The 18,826-nt window shown below is 52.5% G+C and overlaps 1 protein-coding gene across 1 annotated transcript in view; it reads right to left on the reverse strand.

The window, feature by feature from the left end:
* KIF6 (kinesin family member 6) overlaps positions 1–18,826 on the reverse strand; it is a 424,022-nt gene that overhangs the window by 20,166 nt on the left and 385,030 nt on the right. The window contains exon 16 of the mRNA XM_062187187.1: positions 5,910–5,960. Within this exon, the coding sequence (XP_062043171.1) occupies positions 5,910–5,960 (51 nt within the window). The remainder of the gene's footprint in view (positions 1–5,909; positions 5,961–18,826) is intronic.

The following is an 18,826-nucleotide window of genomic DNA, read 5'->3' on the forward strand; positions in this document are numbered from 1 at the left end:
AGGGTGCTGGGCGGGCCTCTCTAATTCTGTCTCCATGGGTGGCTCCTTTCCTGCTCCTGGGATTCCAGGTGTTACACACTGGATCACGCCAGGTGATTGGGGGAGTCTGGGGAAGCCAAGGGTAGCGGTCGAGCCTTTTGCTTTCTCTCAAAGTTGTTGTCCCCAGGTATAGAATTCCAAAAAGCACTTCAAGGCTCATGCTTACTCAAGTTTTCCCCGAATAGGAAAAGGTGGAGCAGCAGCCTCAGCTGAGAGCAACACGGAAGCCACAAGAGGGCGCTGTAGCCCAGAGGCTGAAACTAGGATAGTGCTGGCAAGCCGGGAACCATCCCACTTGGAGCCTCATCCGCCTTCCTTTTAAGGTCGGGGCGTGGGTGTCCGGGGACGCGTAGTGCACACTGATTGCTGGCAAGTCGAGGTCCCCACGTGGCATTGTGGCCGCAGTGGCCTGTCCGAAGGGGCTGCTTTGTTCTCTGTCCCTGGGGTGGTGAGAGGCGATGGCAGGGAGAGCCTGGGATCCAGAAGGCAGGGTTTGTGGGGCAACAGCAGATGCCACGTGCAACCTGCCAGTCTCATGTCGGTGCGCATTTCCCTGTCTTACGTATTAATCACTATTAGTGTCCCCATATTCTAGACCAGTGTCTGAGACGTGCCTACAAGAGCAGGAAATGGAACACTCCTGTAGGTTATGATTTCACAGATGCTGGGTCGAGGGGTAAGTGCGGAGATGGGTGGGCTGATTTGCAATGTGCACCACTGTACTGGGCACATCTGCGAGCTTCTCGGGGGCAGTGAGACTCCCAGGGCTGGTCTCGGCTCTATCTGGGTCACGTCCATGGCAGGTTCACTCAGAATCAGTCAGCAGAACAGCAGAGCTTCTGGGTGTCGGCTGGCAGCACAGCCCCGAGGGCGAAGCTGGGTGCAGGCGAGGGGCAGGTGAAGGCCGTGGTGGGGCGGGGAGTGAGCGCTGGTGCAGGGTCCGTCCCATCAGTCAGTGAGCAGATGCTGCGGAATTCCACGGGGTGCTGGCGCTTGCTGTCCCTAAAGGGCCTCTTTGACCAAGGCTTCCTCGCTCAAGTATGCCCAGCGGCTCAACTGTCTGTTGAATGCAGGCTCAGATTCAAGGCTCTCAGTGAGCTGGCCGGTCCTGCTGTTTAGCTTTGCCCTCAACTCCTTCAAATCAGTCCCCTAAGAGAGCCATTCTATACATACACACATGCGCACGCACACATGCCATATAGACATGCCACACACATGCCACATATACATGCCCCCACGTGCACATGTATTGCACACACACAAGCACACACACGACCTATATATATGCCTGCCACACATATGCACATATACCCCCCCACACCATATATACATGCCCCCCCCCACAATGTGCACCCCAGCCACTCCCCACTCTTCCCAGTGGTTCTGGGTCCTGCCCATTCTTCAAGACCCAGGCCAGGCCTGTGGCCCTGGGGATACCCCCCCGGGGTGGGGCTCTTTCTGTTAAGTTCCTAAAGCTCTGATGTCTCCTTCCTTTCTCCAGACACACTTCACCCACTTCTTGGCAGGGACCTGCCTATCTTGTAGATTCTAACCGTAGGCACTCATTAGCGCTTGGATTGAGAACTGAGGGAGGTGTCTGGGGGAGAGGCGCTGGCCCCCAGTCCCAGGCTGGGTTCTCCCCGCTGGATTCCTGCTCGGTGTGACCACGGGGGAGCAGAGGACCTGGATCATATTACCCCAGCTGCTCACGAAGACGCTCCCACTGAGTTATGCTTTAATGTTAGGCCTGTAGCTTTTATAGCGGGTCGATAGACGAATCAGCTGCTTAAACAACAGTTCGGATCTTCTGTGAAATTGCAGTTGGAGACATCACTCACTGTGTCACTCAGTGTCCTTTATACCAGGATGCACACGATAAATTCTGGCTTGTGTTTAGTTCCAGGGAGAAATTCTGTTTCGGCAGATAAATTAGTTAGTGCGCTTCCTGCTGTCAGAAAATGAAAACCTGCGAGCTCTGGGTCCTTCTCTTCTTGCTTAGCGGCGAGGCAAGAGAGAGCCAAATTTATTGCTCCGTGTTTTGTAATTTGCTCAGCGGTGGGGTCCAAAAGCACTTACTCCTTCTCCTTCTTTTAAATGGACTTGATTTTACTGGATGCTCAGATGGCTCGTGCGAGTCTGGAAGTCGTCTGGGGACGCAGCCACGTGGCCGTGGATTTGATCAGCTGGGTGCTCGTGCTGGATGTTAGGGTGATGGGGAAGAACCTGCGCCCAGCTTTCAGGGCACCCCCCCCTACTTCAGCATGGAGAACCGCTGTGCGAGGGAGTAACTACAAGGCAAGGCTGGTGCTCTGCCAGAGACACACGTGGCTAGAAGCAAAGCGGGCCTGGGGAGAAGAGCTCAGGGAAGGCCCCGTGGAGGAGGCCCAGGATGAACTGGCTCGCGGCCCCTGCAGGAAGGGATGGTGAGCGGAAGGACTCGTGGGTCTGGATCTGAAATCTTCAAAGGGGTTGCCACTTGCTGTGTGTGCCTCCTCATCCTGGTCACACTGGAAACTCTCTGAGGGCAGGCCCTGGATCTGTGGCTCTCGGGGGACTAAGGGCAGCACAGTGCAGTGTGGTGGCCGGAGCCCAGGCTGAACCAAGTGAGACAGGTTCACGTCACCCCTAGCTAGGTAGTGAGGCCAACAGTAGCATCTACCTCCTGGGGATCCCGTGGACATTACAGAGACACACACAGAGGACTGAGAATGAGGCCAGGTGCAGACTACGGTGCTCACAAATGCTGGCTGGTCAGTTTCGTCGGTGTAATCAACAATCTCATGCTATTTAGGCTCGATGGTACCCACGGGCTGGTAACAGCCCAGTGGGATTCAGTAAAGCACTCCCCAACCAGCTGGCTGCATCTAGTTAAATCAGCATGACTTGTAAATAATGCCTACTTCATGGAGAACCTTGCTGGGGTGGGTGCTGTGGCACAGCATGTTAAACCACTGCCTGCGACACCGGCATCCCATATGAGTGCTGGTTCGAGTCCTGGCTGCTCCACTTCCGATCCAGCTCCCTGCAAGTGTGCCTGGGAAAGCAATGGAAGACGGTCCAAGTGCTTGAGTCCCTGCACCCCATGCGGGAGACCTGGATGGAGTTCCAGGCTCCCTGCTTCAGCCTGACCCAGGCCTGGCTGTGGGGGCCATGTAGGGAGTGCACCAACAGATGGCAGCTCTCTCTCTAGTTCTGTCTCTCCATCCTTCTGTCACTCTGCCTTTCAAATAAATAAGTAATTCAATCTTTAAAAAAGAAAATAAATAACAGTGTTTTATTTCCCAAGACAGTCGGGAACTTCTGCTTGCTGAGGATGTCCTTGGCATTGGCTGCTGGTGCTCCTCCTAGGGGGCACCCCCACCCCGGCCCTGGTGGTCTCAGCTTGGGAGCCCAACTGGCCTAGCGCTTCTCCTGCCTCATTTCTTCCCTCAGCGATTTCCCTGTCCCCTGGATTTCCCAAAGGGTCTGGGTCTGGCAGAGGTTTGTTTTCTGATGTATCGTGGCTGGGTGGGAAAGGAGGAGAAAGCCATAATATGTATTTTCAGCCAGGCCAGGGCCCAGAACAATACACACGTGCACGCACAGTATACATGTCTGTACCTGTGTGTGTACATGCATGTAACGGTCTTGAAATGGAGTTCCTGTCTGTATGCCAGGGGGCGTGGTGGTCAATGTTTAACAGGTGATCTCTGAAAATAAAGCCATTTTGCTAGTTTTCTTGGTGTAAATGGCTGATGGCGCGCGCGCTGGCAGTGTGTGACGTCACTGACCGTGGCCATGGGGAACACGCACAGACCATGCCACTGCAGTGTTCCCACCGCACGTACATGTGATGCGAATCGCTTCAAGGGCAAAGAATACAGAAAAATGCACCAAGGTCATTAGGAAGTGACGGATTTGTGAGTATTTGTAAACTCTGTTTTAAAATATAATTAATTGCAAGCTTATATAACACAGTTCTCCTAACAAGTGTGTTTAATATACAGCTTCCCGGGCTGCTAGAAGGAGCCAGCTGGCTTCTGCACCCCTGGGTGTGACTTTCCACCGACAGGCAAAGGCCTCTCTCAAAGCGGGGCCGCTCACGTCATCAACTCAATCCTGGCTCCTCCGGGATGTGCCATGGCTAATTCCTTGGGGGCGCCCCCAGAGTCACATTTCTGGGCAAACCTCCCCGGCTCCCATCTGCCCCCTTCCCCCGGCTGCCTCCCTCTCCCTCTCGCTCCCCCAAACCTCACTATAAGACAGAGACAGTAGCAAAGGGAAGCCTCGGCAGGCAGGCGCCGGAAGTGGGGGGGGAGCAGCACCCAAGGGAGCTGGAACACACCGGGAGGAGGAGGCGGCACAAGGCTCGGGCGTGGACCAGGGCTGGGCGCATCCGCTCCCGCTCGACTCCCACCTCGGAAGCCCACGGGAGGCCCTAGGGCCCTGAGGGAGCTGCTCTGTGCCTTGAGGAGTCCTTGCCTGGCATCAGCCGCAGGGACAGCCTGCAGTGGATGCGCCTGGAGTTTTCCCTAGGGAGAAGCCCCAGCTGTCGAGTGGGGCGCATGCGCACTGGCGGCTCCACCTGCCTGCAGACACCCGCCCTCAATGGCCTTTCCCCTCAAAGCGGCAGCTGGGGGGTGTTAACGCTTCTTTTCTAATTTGGAATAGTATGCTTTTTAAAATTGGTATTTCAGATCTCTTAACTAGGCTTCCAGCCAACGTGCCTTCCGTTGGAAGGTGGGCCCTGTTGAACCTAACACCTGCTCCGATTCCGAAGAAGGCACCCGGGGTGCCGAGCAGAGGAGATGCAAGCTGGCGGCTGAGAACAGCCAGCTCAGGGAACGCCCACCCCCGCGGCTGGCCCAGCCCTGCCAGGCCCCAGAACACCAGTTGCCCGCACAGCCACATCCGTTTCCACTTGTTTAAAAAGCGCGCTCTGAAAGCTCCCCGGGCCCGGGAGGAAGGTTCCCCTGAAGCTGGGTGACCCTCCCCATCACTGCTGCTCTCTGCACCAGGAAGGCTAAGGAGGAAGCCGCGTGTTTTGGGGCTGGGGGCAGCCCCTGGGGAAGCCTGCACACCGAGGGTGAGCCTGGAGCAGGGTCACTTTAGCAAAGCTTCCTTCTGCCTTCCTGAGCCTGGCTCGGGGAGCTAGGACCCGGGGGCAGCCCTAGGCTCTGGCTGGAGAAGGGCCTCAGGCAGGCTCTCAGCTCTGCACCTGTACCCAAGTGGCTTTCTAAGGACAGAGAGAGACCAGAGGATGCACACATGCCGTCTCCCTGTCTCTCCCCATGGGATGTCCTAGGAGCCTCAGGACGCCTCCAGTGAGAAGGTCACCACCTGGTGTGGCCTCTCGACCTCTGACCTCCAGGACTATCAGCCACAAAGAAACCTCAGTACCCAGACTGTGGTACTGCATTGTGACACCAGAAAGTGCACTAAGGCCCAGGCTAGCCACATGACCTTGGGCACGACGCTGGGTCCCCTTCTCCTGGCAGGTGCACTTACCTCTCCAAGGACTTGTGGGCAAGCACACAGACAGCGCATATAAGGCAGTGCCCAGGGATGGCCCACTAGAGGGTGGCTAACCTGATGTGGTTAACCATCGTCACTGATGGTTACTGTGAAGATGAATGGCTCGTGGTTCTGGAAAGTTCAAGGTAGGACCCAGGGTGGTGTGGAAAGGTAAGGAGGCTGAGGCAGCGCTGGTTGGAAGGGTGAGCCTCCAGGTGCCGACAGCCAGGAGCCAGTGCCTGGTCAGGGGCAGCTGGTCCCACTGAGGAGCAGCACGCAGTGAGAGTGGTGCTGACGGCAGCCCTCTCCCTAACCTCCCCGAGGGTGTTCCCGGAGTGTCTTCTACCTTCTTCCTGCAGGTTCTACCCTGTACCTACCTAGCGCTACTTGCTGTATGTGCCGCTGGGTGAGCTCTTCCTTCAGGTGACCTGCAGAGACACGAAAGAAAGCCCCCAGTGAGTTTCCAATGGACTGCGAGAAGACCTGGCCTCGGAAGCCTGGGGCGAGCTAAGGGAAAAAGTAGGGCGAGGGACGACGCAGGTCTGGGCAGCAAGAAGAGCCCTCCCCCCCCCCCCCACGCCAGGAGGCAAAGGCCCTGGCGGCCTGTCAATGCAGGCGTCCCTTTCACCTTCTACTTCTATCATCTGGGGCTCTGTTACCTTCACCCACCACTCACAAGCTCTCCTGAGCCCCCCGTCTCTTACGTGGTTCTTCCTGCCTGTTATCAGGGAAGGGGGAGGCAGATTTGGCCTTGTAATAGTTTATAGAACTACTTTTAAATTAATTTAAAAAATATTTATTTGTTCATTCAAAAGTCAAAGAGAGAGAGGAGAGACAGAAAGAGAGAGAGAGAGAGAGAGATATCTCCATCCGCTGGTTCACTTCCCCAATGTACTCAGTGGCCGGGGCTGGGCCAGGCTGAAGTCAGAAACAAGGAGCTTCTTCTGGGTCTCCCATGTGGGTGCAGAGGCCCAAGCACATGGACCATCTTCTGCTGCTTTCCCAGGTGCATTAGCAGGGAGCTGGATTGGAAGTGGAGCAGCCGGGGACACAAACCAGCACCATAGGGGATGCCAGCATGGCAGGTGGTGGCCCAATCCAATCTGCCACAATGCCAGCCCCCAATTTCTTTATTTGAAAAACATTGATGTGTGTGTGTGTGTGTGTGTATTTAAAGAGAGATCTTCCATGTGCTGGATCACTCCCCAAATGCCCACAACAGCTGAGGCTGGATCAGACTAAAGCCAGGAGTCAGGAACTCCATCTGCGTCTCCCACATGAGTCTCCCACATGGGGAGGTAGGGACCCAAGTACTTAGCTGTCAGCTGCTGCCTCCCAGGGTGCACATTAGCAGGGAGCTGCACAGGGCCTGGGCACCTGCATATCTGTGCCTTACCTCCTGCATGACCCCCCTGGAGAGGACTAGACCCAGAGGAAGGCACCCTTTGAGCCTGGGTAGTAACTGCACCCTAATTCCAAGTTGGGAAGGGTGGGAACGTTGGATGGAGTTGTGGGGGAGCTGCGGAGTGGAAACCCAGTGATGAATCCTGGTGAGCCTGCAGTCAGCTGGAGACTGACCTGACACCTGGGCCAGCCACAGTCACAGATGCAGTGGCCCCACCCCCGACCCTGTGCTACATGACCCTTACTGTCTCCATCAGAAAATTAAAGTTAGGCAGGGTGCGTGTGTGGCACAGTAACGTCGCTCCTTGGGATGCCTGCATCCCATGTCACAATGCCCGGCTTGAGTCTCAGCTCCTCTGCTTCCAATCCAGCTTCTGGCAAATGCACACCCCAGAAGGCAGCAGGCGATGGCTCAAGTACTTGGGTCCCTGTCACCCACATGAAGACCTGGATTGAGTTCCTGGCTCCTGGCTTTGGTCTGGCCCAGCCATGGCTGTTGTAGGTATTTGTGGGAAAGAATCAGCAGATGGAAAAAGATCTCTCTTTTTCATCTCTCTGCTTGTCAAATAAAAAATGAACAACAACAACAACAACAACAACAGGAGGTAGTAGCGTAAGCCTAGAGCTGGGCTGACTCCAGTGTGCATCAAACACAGTGTAACTGAAGTTTTAAGAAGCACAGCATGTGCATGTTCCAAATAAAAGGGGGTGCTGTGGTGACAAACACAGCACTTGGTGGCATCTTGTAACTTAGAGTAGATTATGAAGGGCTCTCTCGTGGCGATAGCAGGGTGATGTTGGTGCACCCTGCCTGTCTCCTGGGTATAGGCACAGGTGCCTGGCAGTGCGGCCCCTCCCCTGCCTGGGGCTGTCTTCTGAAGGGGACTGGACTGTGGCTTGCTCCTTCCCAGCACATACTGGGCTGTGTTCCTCTCTGGGAAGCCAGCCCCCGCCCCCCGGAAGGGGCCTCCCTGACACCAAGCATCGTTATCCTTGGCAATGGCCTCCCTGTGCTTCTCCTGTCATCCCCCCACACTCCCTAGCTTGCTGCCCCAAGCACGGGCCTCCCAGCCCCACACCTGGGAAGCTTGTGTTGCAATGACAGGGCTAAGGACTGGCCACGCCCCCCGGCCTGGGGGGAGCTGCCTGTCTACAGGAGCAGGGCGTTTTGTCACAGAGACTGGCATGTCCATGAACTTCACCAGCAGACTGAAGTCTTAGGACCAGCAGGCATCCCAGGGGGACAAATGGTGAGTGGGTCTTTATAACGAGACATATTGCTAAAGGTCGCTTTCCGGTGTGCTTAGGGATGCTCTATTTTGGTGAACTGATTAACATCTTCTACCATATGGGGATTTTTTTTTTTTTTTGAGACTTCCCCAAACAAGTTTCCAAAAATAACCTGATGGCAGATACTGTATCTATCGCCTTTTGCAGTGGAGCCCTTCTGCAGGGGAAGACGGGGCGGCGGGCTCTGTAATCTGCTGGATCTCGCAGCTCCACACATTTTGGCAGCAGAAGGAGCTGAGGGGGATTGTGGAATCCACTCAGCCTGCAGCTTGCTGTCATTACCACGGTGATAAATTTGCTGGTTTTGGCCTGGGTTCCTGGACCCATCCCCATGCAGAGATATGGAAAAAGGGATGAAAGGGAAAGAGAGAGCTCTCAGCCTGAGGCAGGAGACCGTCTGGGAGGGAAGCAGGGAGCCCAAACTGGGGTTGAACCCTGGAGCGCAGGGGAGGGAAGGAAAGCCCTGCTCGCAAGAAGATGCTGGGAATTAGTGCTTTTCCCTCCACTGACTTACAACGACACAGGCTACGCACATCTTTCCTTTTTTGATCCATTATTGGTGGAGTAGGGGTGGCTGCAGGGGCACAGGTGGAGCCCTGAGCCTAGAACAACAGGCAGGAAAGCTCCGGAGATGTGTGACCTCGACAGCAACCCCAAACAAGCAGGCTATGAGGGAGGCGTATGGCACGGCCTATGGCTTCTCTGTTACCAGACAGTGCACAGGAAAGGTGTTTTTTTTTTTTTTTTAAATCATAAACTGATGTTTAGTGTTGATAATCAGCCTGCTGAATAACAACATGACTCCTGAAGTCTCACACTTTATTTTGAGATCAGCCATTGGGTGAAAGCTGCTTGCCTGGCCCCAGGGAGGAGCTGTGCACACTCAGGATCCCCTGGCGTGGCTGTCATCGGTGCTGTCACCCCTTCTGTGATGCAGAGCCCTAGGGATGGTGCTGATGTCAGCACCGAGCCACACCCATGTGTCGCTCATCTGCTAGAAGATAACACTATGGTCTAAGTGCAGAGGAACACACAGATTAGCAGAAGACACTACTCTAGCCTCAGAAAACACAGTACCGGGATCAGCAAACAGATGGACATGTGCTCCTGCTTTTATATGCTGGACTCGTGGCTGACCCGGCTCCTCCATCACAGATCGTTTGCTTGCCTGCTGATCCTGAGCCGGGCTCTTCAACACAGCCTGCCAACAGCTACGGCCAATCACTTGGAGTGGACTTGAGATGAAGCAAACCTCTTTGCCACTTTTGTTACATGAGACTACTTCCAGAAGTTCATAGAGAGGCAGGCATTTGGCTCAGCAGTTAAGCCGCTGCTTGGGACCCCTGCATCTCACAGTGGAGGGCCTGGGTTTGAGTCCTGGCCCTGCTACCCATTCCAGCTTCCTACTAACGTGCACCCTGGGAGGCAGCAGGTGATGGCTCAAGTGTTTGGGTTCCTGCCCCTCCTGGCTTTGGCCTGGCCCAGACCTGGCTGTTGTGGGCATTTAAAAAGTAAGCCAATGGATAGCATCTCTCTCTCTCTCTCTCTCTCTCTCTCTCTCTCTCTCTCTCCTTCCTCCTCTCTCCTCCCCCTGTGCCTTACAAACAAAAGATAGTTCATAGAAAAATGGAATTAAAACACTTTAGTATTTTTACATAATGTGCATTTCCATCAACTTTTAAAAGCATTTTTATTTATTTGAAAGCCAGAGTCATAAAAAGAGAGAGAGGGAGGGGGAGAGAGAGATAAGAGGAAAGAGATATCTTCCATCCATTGGTTCACTCCCTAAATGGCCACAATGGCTGTGGCTGGGCCAGGCTGAAGCCAGGAGCCAGAAGCTTCTTCCAGGTCTTCCACATAGGTACAGAGGTCTAAGCACTTGGACCATCTTCCACTGCTTTCCCAGGAGCATTAGCAGGAAGCTGGATTGGAAGTGGAGCAGCTGCCTCTCGAACCCATGTCCATATGGGAAGCCAGTGTTGCAGGCATCAGCTTAACCTGCTACACCACAATGCTGGCCCCTTCCATGGACTTTCTGGAGTATACTCTTACAAATAATTACAAATTTAGAGTTGCATAGAGTTGAACTCAAATTCCAGCTCCGCTACTTCTTAGTTGGGTAGGCCATTTAACGTTGCTAAGCCTCAAGTTTGTCATTTGAAAAATGAGAATAATATAAATTCAATAATTATGTTGTTATATTGCCAGATTCTTTTAAAATTATTAATCTTTTTTTTTACATTTTTAAAAAGATTTTATTTAGAGGCAGAGTTACAGACAGAGAGACGGGGAGACAGAGAGAGAGGTCTTCCATCTGCTGGTTCACTCCCCAAATGGCTGCAAGGGCCAGAGCTGGGCTGATCCAAAGCCAGGAGCAGCTAGGAGCCCCTTCTGGGTCTCCCACATGGGTGCAGGGGCCCAAGCGCTTGGGCCATCCTCCACTGCTCTCCCAGGCCACAGTAGAGAGCTGGATCAGAAGAGGAGCAGCTGGGACTGGAACAGGTGCCCGTAAGGGATGCCGGCAATGGAGGCAGAAGCCCAGCCTACTAAACCACAGTGCCAGGCCTTTAATTGTATTTTTTAAAAACAGTTATTGAAAAGGTGGGGGTGGGGGAGAGGAAAATAGAGAGGGCACAATTTTCTATCTTTTGGTTCACTATCCAAATAGCGATAATAATTGGGGCTGGGCCAGACTGAAGCCAGGAGCCAGAAACTCAATCTGAGTCTCCACGAGGGTTGCAGGGATCCAAGCACTGGAGCCATCATCTGCTGCTTCCTGGGGTGTGCATTATCAGGAAGCTGGACTGGAGGCAGGGTAGCCAGAACCAGAACCAGGCAGCCCAAGCAGTGGCTTACCTGCTGTGCCAAGTGCCCACCCCATCCCAAGATTCCTGGGAGGAGTACAGAACAGCACACTGACATAGATGATATGCACGCACAGGTTGTAGGCGTTAATGCACTCTCAGACATGGGCAAAGCATACCACATATCAAGGGGGCAGCCCCGGAAGGCCGAGTCAAGTCAGCGGTAGAGCTAAGTCTAGGTGAGGGGAAGGAGGCACCAGGAAAGGCATCATCGCTAGAGGTGGGACTCAGGTAGCCCCAGAAAGGAGCAGGGATGTTTTGGTGGAGTTGCACAAGGCAGTTTTGTCAGAGAGAACTGCTTGGACAGTGGAGACGGCCAGGTACACGTGGGTTTGGGATAGGGACTGGGGGCAGGGGCTTCAGTAGGGGAAAAGGCCTGGGGGCAGGACTGAGCTGGATTGGTGACTGGGGTCTAGGTCATTATCAAGGGCTCTGGACTCAAGTAACATATGTCCCTCTGCTTGACCACACGACTAGTGCAGTCAAAATGAAATAAGCATGAGTAGTTGAGCTGCAGTGTGGGGAGAGCACATTGAATAGGTTTCTTGTCTGAAGAGCCTCAGAAATGGAACATCCAGCGAGCTGCTGGTTCTGAATTTGGGGGTTGATTTCAGCTGTGGCGTGGAAAGCTACTGTCTTTGTACTGACACAGATGATCTGTGATAACCAAAATTTCAGGTCTTTAAAGGCTGTTTGGAAGGTTATCTGTAAAAATAATGAGATTGGGATAAATTGTGTAATTCTCAGATGGATTTCCTAGAAGTAGGAGTAGGTAAATCTTTGGAAGTTTGAAAACCTCCTCCTCGCTGGTACATAGTTCATCAGGCTATGTCCCCACTTGTTGATATAGTTTGAAAATCTCGAGGCAAGAATCAGCTCTTCCCACCAGAGCAACGGTGGGTAAAGCAAAAACGAGAGTATCCGGAAGACATGGCTGGATTAGAGGACAGGTGTATTTCTGAAGACCAGCCACAGGGCCCAAACACAAAAGAATGAGTGGAGTTGAAGCCTGGAGCCTGCAAAGTCTCAGGTTCCAGACGCAGGAAGGTGATGCCAAGTGCACCACGTAGAATAGCGGAGAGTAGCCAGGCTCGAGGTTTGAAGCCGCGGGTTGAGGCGAGCCTCTGCTCCACCCAACCTGGGGGTGAGAGTGGGATGAGAAAATCCCCTGGTGTTCTAGCTGTTGCTTGGGGCCATGGTTCCCATGCTACTGGCAGCATAGGGAGGAAGCAAGGCACAAACTCCGCCTCCAGGTGCTCGGCCAAGCTGCTCCGTGACTCTGTGATGGGTCTGCTCTGCCCCCAGTACTGCCGCGGAGCAGTGACTCCCAGCTGTCGGAGCGGGTTCTGAACGGGTGGCCTGGAGGGGCCGTCAGCCGGAGAGCGATGAGCACAAGGAGAAGGAGTCAGAGAAACAAATAAAATGTGTTTCATTAAAAATGGTTCTGCCCAGTGAACGCCGAAATATATAACACAGCTAAGGCTAAAAAAAGATAGGAATGGCGATAGTTGGAACATGAATGAGCTACAGAGGAAAGTAACTTTTTGGATAGGCAGATAATGACATTTATTGATGCAGAAGCTCTGAAGGCTGAGTTAATCTTATTCTTCAGTTTAGTGTACATTGTCCTCATCAGTCCGGCCTTCACATACATGCATCCAAGCTTGTGTATGGACACAGGTACATATATGTGCATGCATGTATGCATTTTTATACCCATTTACTGTGTCCTATTCTCATTCTCCTATTCTTTTTTTTTTTTTTTTGACAAGTAGAGTTAGACAGTGAGAGAGAGAGACAGAGAGAAAGGTCTTCCTTCCGTTGGTTCACCCCCCAAATGGCCACTACGGCCGGCACACTGTGCTGATCCGAAGCCAGGAGCCAGGTGCTTCTCCTGGTCTCCCATGCGGGTGCAGGGCCCAAGCACTTGGGCCATCCTCCACTGCCTTCCCAAGCCACATCAGAGAGCTGGACTGGAAGAGGAGCAACCAGGACTAGAACCCAGGGTGCCAGTGCCGCAGGCAGAGGATTAGCCTAATGAGCTGCGGTGCCGGCCTCATTCTCCTATTCTAATATTTTGTTGTGTTCTTACAACTTGCGTTAAAGTTTTCTGTGTAAGTTTTATTATTTTATTTTACTTTAAAAAAAGTTTTATTTATTTATTTGAAAGTCAGTTACAGAGAGAGGGAGAGACAGAGATCTTCCATCTGCTGGTTCATGTCCCAGATGGCTGCAATGACCAGGGCTGGGCCAGGCCAAAGCCAGGAGCCAGGAGCTTCTTCCAGGTCTCCCAAGTGGGTAGCAGGGTCCCAAGCACTTGGGCCAACTTCCAGAGAGCTGGATTGGAAATGGAGCAGCTAGGACATGAACCAGTGCCCATAGGGGATGCTGGTGTCATAGGGGCAGCTTAACCAGCTATGCCACAGTGCTGGCCCCTCTATGCAATTTTAAGCTGTGAAAGAACTACTGTTCTGTAGATCTTATTTATTCGTACTGTGCTCTTGGCATGTGCCCATTGTGCTTATGTGCACCAGTTCTTGGTCTCTCACTGCTACCTCCCTCCCCTAGTGTGTACCCCAGCATTCTGCTCCCATTTCCCAATGGCTGAGCAACTGCTCTACCCTCCGCTCCCAGAAGCACCAAGAACTCTGTGCCGACTGTCCTTGGACCGGCAAGCTTACAGGCCATGAGAAAACCCCTCTGCGGGTCTCAGCACAGCTGCGCACTTGGCTTGAACAGGGCTCTCCACTATGACCATGCTAGTCTACATTCTCAAGACAAAGACCACGAAGCATGCTGGACGATGCTCGAAGAGACTAGGGAGGCACGGGTTTTCTTTAAAAAGAATAAGAAACCACGTGACAAACAGGTATAACAGGCATAGACAGGTAGAAAGACATATTAAAATGGAAACATTAAATGGGGGAATAACCCTTCGACCAGGCAGATTTCAGAAGTGAGTTAGTGAACTGGGATGCAATATGGAAAAACTCCAGCTCAAACACGAGAGAGCGGGAGAGGTAAGAACGGGAAGGGGTGGTTAAGAGTCGCAGGGAAGAGACGGAGGGACTTCCCCACTCGTCTAAGAAGGATTCTGGAAGAAGGAGATGCAGGCGTGGTGTGGACGCAGGACCTGAAGACAGCCGTTGAGACTTTCCAGAATTGGAGAAAAACATAAACCTGGGGTTGAAAGTGCACGCTAGGGACTGAGTAGGATAAATAACAGTAAATCCACCCCTGGCTGCATCGCGGGGAAGCAAGAGATCTTCAGGGGGGAAAGAGCGGTGGGAGCAGCTTCCGGGGGCCCGCTGAGGCTTAGCTGGCAGCCCGCTTCTCAGGGACAACAAGAGGTGTCAGGAAACAAGGGAGGGAAAGAACCCTAGACCTGAGCTGCATTCGGAGGTGAGGGCACAGGAAAGGCATTGTCCACACTGCATCGCGCCCCCGGCCCCGGCCCCAGGCACAGCAACTCAGCCGGGGCGCAGCCTCGCACGGAGGTTAAGCAGAGACTCTGCAGCCGGGCTCCCTGCATGTGCCTACCAGTGTGCCTCAGTTTCCTCATCCAAAAAATGGGGAAAGTGAGGACTGAATTAGGTCATGAGCGTAAATTGCTTAGAAGAGTGCCTGGCATAAAATAGCAATGATGTAGGTGTTCAAGCTGTTAGGAACAGCAAAAAGAAAAAGGATGAAAAATGTGAAAAGAGGAATAATGTGGGGTAAAAGGAACAATGGTGAACGTAAAATATGAATAAAATACCTGCATAAAAATATGTAACTGCTCTCTGCAGTGTGTGTGTGTGTGTGCGTGCACGTAGTGTGCACGAATGCAAACTGAAGCTGTGACCTTGGGTGTGGCTGGAGGAGGGTCTATGTGGAGTAACTCCAGACATTGTTCCAGTTACTTCTTGGCTCTAGAAAAATAAAAATACATACAACAGCAGCCAAACTGATGGAGGAGCAGGAAAGAGATGGGGGCTAGTCACTGGCAGAGAGAGAAGGCCAAAATTTTAACAATTCAAGAGAAGACAGGAAAAGAGAAAAAGAAGAAGGAGGGGGGAAGGTTGGGCTAACAATGGTAAGTCTTGCGTGTGTGTGCGTGCACCTGTATATGATCACAGGAGCATGGGGAACATGTGACTAGACATCCACAAACCTTTATGAAAGGTTACTGAGAGGGGCAGTGGGTGGAGACTGGGTAAGAAGGATGATGGTCTAAGGCCAGTGTTATGGTATGATGGGTTGTGTCACTGCCTATGAATCCAGCATCCCATATGGGCGCTGGTTCCAGTCCCGGCTGCTCCACTGCTAATGTGCCTGGGAAAAAAGTGGTAGTAGGCCCAAGTGCTTGGACCCCTACCACCCATATGGGATCCCAGGATGAAGCTCCTGGCTCTTGGCTTCAGTCTGGCCCAGTCATGGCCCTTGCAGCCATTTGGGGAATGAACCAGCGGATGGAAGATCTCTCTCTGTAACTCTCTCCCTTCTTATCCCTTTCTGTAACTCTGTCTTTTAAATAAATAAAAATAACCCTTTAAAAAAAGATGATGAGCTGGCGCCATGGCTCACTAGGCTAATCCTCTGCCTGTGGCGCCAGCACTCCGGGTTCTAGTCCCGGTTGGGGTGCCGGATTCTGTCCCGGTTGCTCCTCTTCCAGTCCAGCTCTCTGCTGTGGCCCGGGAAGGCAGTGGAGGATGGCCCAAGTGCTTGGGCCCTGCACCCGCATGGGAGACCAGGAGGAAGCACCTGGCACCTGGCTTCGGATCGGCGCAGCGTGCCGGCCGTAACGGCCACTTGGGAGGTGAACCAACAGAAAAAGGAAGACCTTTCTCTCTGTCTCTCTCTGTCACTGTCTAACTCTGTCTGTCAAAAAAAAAAAAAAAAAAAAAAAAAAAAAAAGAAAGAAAAAGAAAGATGATGGCCAAGTAAGACAGAAAAGTTGTACAGTTGTTCCTTAATAAGTGTGTATGATTTATTGTTTATAGGGAAGTATACCTGTACATATTTGTGGAAAGGAATTAAGATGTAGAGAGCTGTGATGCACTTCCTTGAGAAGGGGATGTGATATTATCAATGGCACGCTGAAGATTGTGCTTGGGCACCTGCCACAATGTGATGTCCTCTGTCACGCGTGCTGAGCGGTGCTATTCATGATCCGGGTCTCAGTGATGGGAAGTGGGGTGAGGATGGGTCAGAGCTCTGTTATTCACTATGAAGGGGTGGGGGCGGGCAGGGGGAGTCAGGGGGACTCTGGGATCTCTGCTGGCCTGGGGGTGAGGATGGGCCTCTCAGAAGCCTTCAGCCCCTCCTGGGAGCAGGAAGACAGGACCTTCCCTGGGATCCACCCCCGTCACCCTCCCCCCCAGCCCCCCCCAGAAAGTCCAGGGACGGAACCCAGAGTCGGAGGCCTAGGATGGCCTCCATGCTGGGGAAATGTTTTTAAGCCTTCGAATTTCAAAGCGACATCTTTCAGTTCTCCAGAACTCAAGATTCTTCTTCCATTTAGTATGCGGAGCCTCATATTTGATAACACAATTAAGCCACAGAGAGAGGAAAAAGCAGCTTGCTCTAAAAAATATGATTCCAAGAGGAAAAAAAAACCCCTATCATTGGAACCTGCCTTGATTTCTGCCCCCTGGGAAATTTCTCGGGAGCCCGTCATCCCCTCAGCCCTATCTGGGAGAAGAGGAGGAGCCTGAGGAGTGATGGGCAGTCAGCGTGGGCTGTTTGGACAGCTCCTTCCTGATCGTCAGGACAGTGCACGATGACCACATGGTGGGGAATGCGCTCACTTTGGAAAAAGGACTGAATTATTCCATGTCTGGGAGACCCGATTTCTTCTCCTGTGGGATGTGCGGTTGGGCTACCCGAGTAATCATAACGATCACACAAGATTAGCACATTCTGTCGGAAGCTTCAGGTTTGGTTATTGTATACGCTTAATTAGGCTAAGGAGCTTATTGGTATCACTATTCCAGTATGTGATAATATTTCACAAACATATTCAGAGAATGGATATGAGCTCAAACAAACATGGGGGTGCACATAGGTAAGCACAGGATGATGTTCAGTTCAGCCACCAGCATGGATTGTTAACTCCTGAACATCTCGGGGAGCTGAGGGTTCACGATGGCACTGGCATCTGCTCCAAAGACGTTACTTTAGATGCTTGCAAATTCTTAGCTCAGTGAGGGAGGGCTACAGCGGCTTCCCAGGCCCGCCCTGGAGGAGTAGCTGTAGATCATAATCATTCTTGTTGTTTGAAGACCTGGCTTTCGTTGCCAGATATGCTGTCTGGGCTGAGGGCAGAGCCCGTGCAGCTATGGCTTGGACTCCCATCTATGCACCCCTGAGGTGGTGCAGGGGTCACTCCTGGGGTGCCTGAGACCATCTGGGGCTCCTCTGCTCCAGGGTGGGTGGAACAGGTACATTCCGTCTGTTCCCAGTGGCCCTCTGCACGCATTGGAGGCTACCCGTGGAGGTACAGGGTGAGGTTCACTTAAGGGGTCTTCAAAAACTGGGTGAAAGGTGCTTACTATGGAAAACTGTACAGAAGTTTAATTTCTTTCACACCATAAGTAAACTTCTAATTCCATTTTTCCAGGGACTCTTTGAAATACCTTTGTAAAATCCACCCAAGCACAAGGTGCTTAAGGTTGCAGTGTATATAGTTTCAAAACCTTGCATCACAGCACCACAAAAGTGAGTTTTACATTGCTCTTCGATGTGAACAATACACTCATTCCAAGATAAAACTTGATTCTATTCATTTAATTTGAAATCAGCCAATGCTTATAAAAGAAGTCAGTGGGAAGAAACCTGCCTCACTGAAGGCTCAGCGCTGGCCAGGCTCGAGGCCCGCCCTTGAACTGATTGCCTTATGGTGAGCTGGGGCTTGGTGATGTGGAACTGTTTTTCATTTCAAAAGGCTGGAGATTAGAAGTAGCACCTCAATGAGTTTGTAAATAAGAGTAAAAGACAAAATTGAATGGAAAAGGCGTCAGCTCCGATGTGCTGTGTATACTTATGGCTTCTTCCAGGAGCACTCCGCCGGGCCCTCTGTCTCATCTGCTCAGGTTCCTGTGCTCTGGGTCAGCGGTTACCTACTGCGGGAGTAGAGGACACTCCTAGGGGGTGTGTGGGAGCATTCAAAGCTCCTCTGTGAGCAGGACAGGCATATTCCATTGGTTCCCAATGTCCCCATCCTCACAGGGAGGTGAATTTGCAGGGACCCCTCTCTCACTGTAGATGTAGCGGGTAGGGTCCACTGAAGGGGAGTAGGGTTCACTCACATGGGCATAAGGTTGGGATGTACCAATGAAACTCAGGACAACCATCCGAGGGAGCCCAGCGGGGCTGCACCCCAGTGTGACACTGGAGGATTGTGGCCGAGACGGGGAACCAGAGAGGATGACACTCCCACAGGGTGAAGGCTCAGCAGCAGCGGGGGCAGTGGGAAATGGCAGAAGAAATCACAGAGGGTCCTAGATCTGGAATGGGGGAAGAACATGGCTTTTGGGAGCAGGTGCATTGGTGCTGGTCACAGGCACTTGCTACCTGGGGCCCCTGGGCTGCTGAATCCTGCTGGGCCTCATTAAGTTAAGGTAACTCTGACCTCACAAGGTGGCCACAAGAATTAACAGCCTGATACAATGCAGGTGAATGAGCTGTGATGGTGGGATGGTGGTTGTAGCAGCGAGAGCAATGATTGTTGGGGAAGTGGCTCAGGGGACAAATAA

The sequence above is a fragment of the Lepus europaeus genome, chromosome 3 (assembly GCF_033115175.1).
Source record: "Lepus europaeus isolate LE1 chromosome 3, mLepTim1.pri, whole genome shotgun sequence".
NCBI classification, from domain to species: Eukaryota; Metazoa; Chordata; class Mammalia; order Lagomorpha; family Leporidae; genus Lepus; species Lepus europaeus.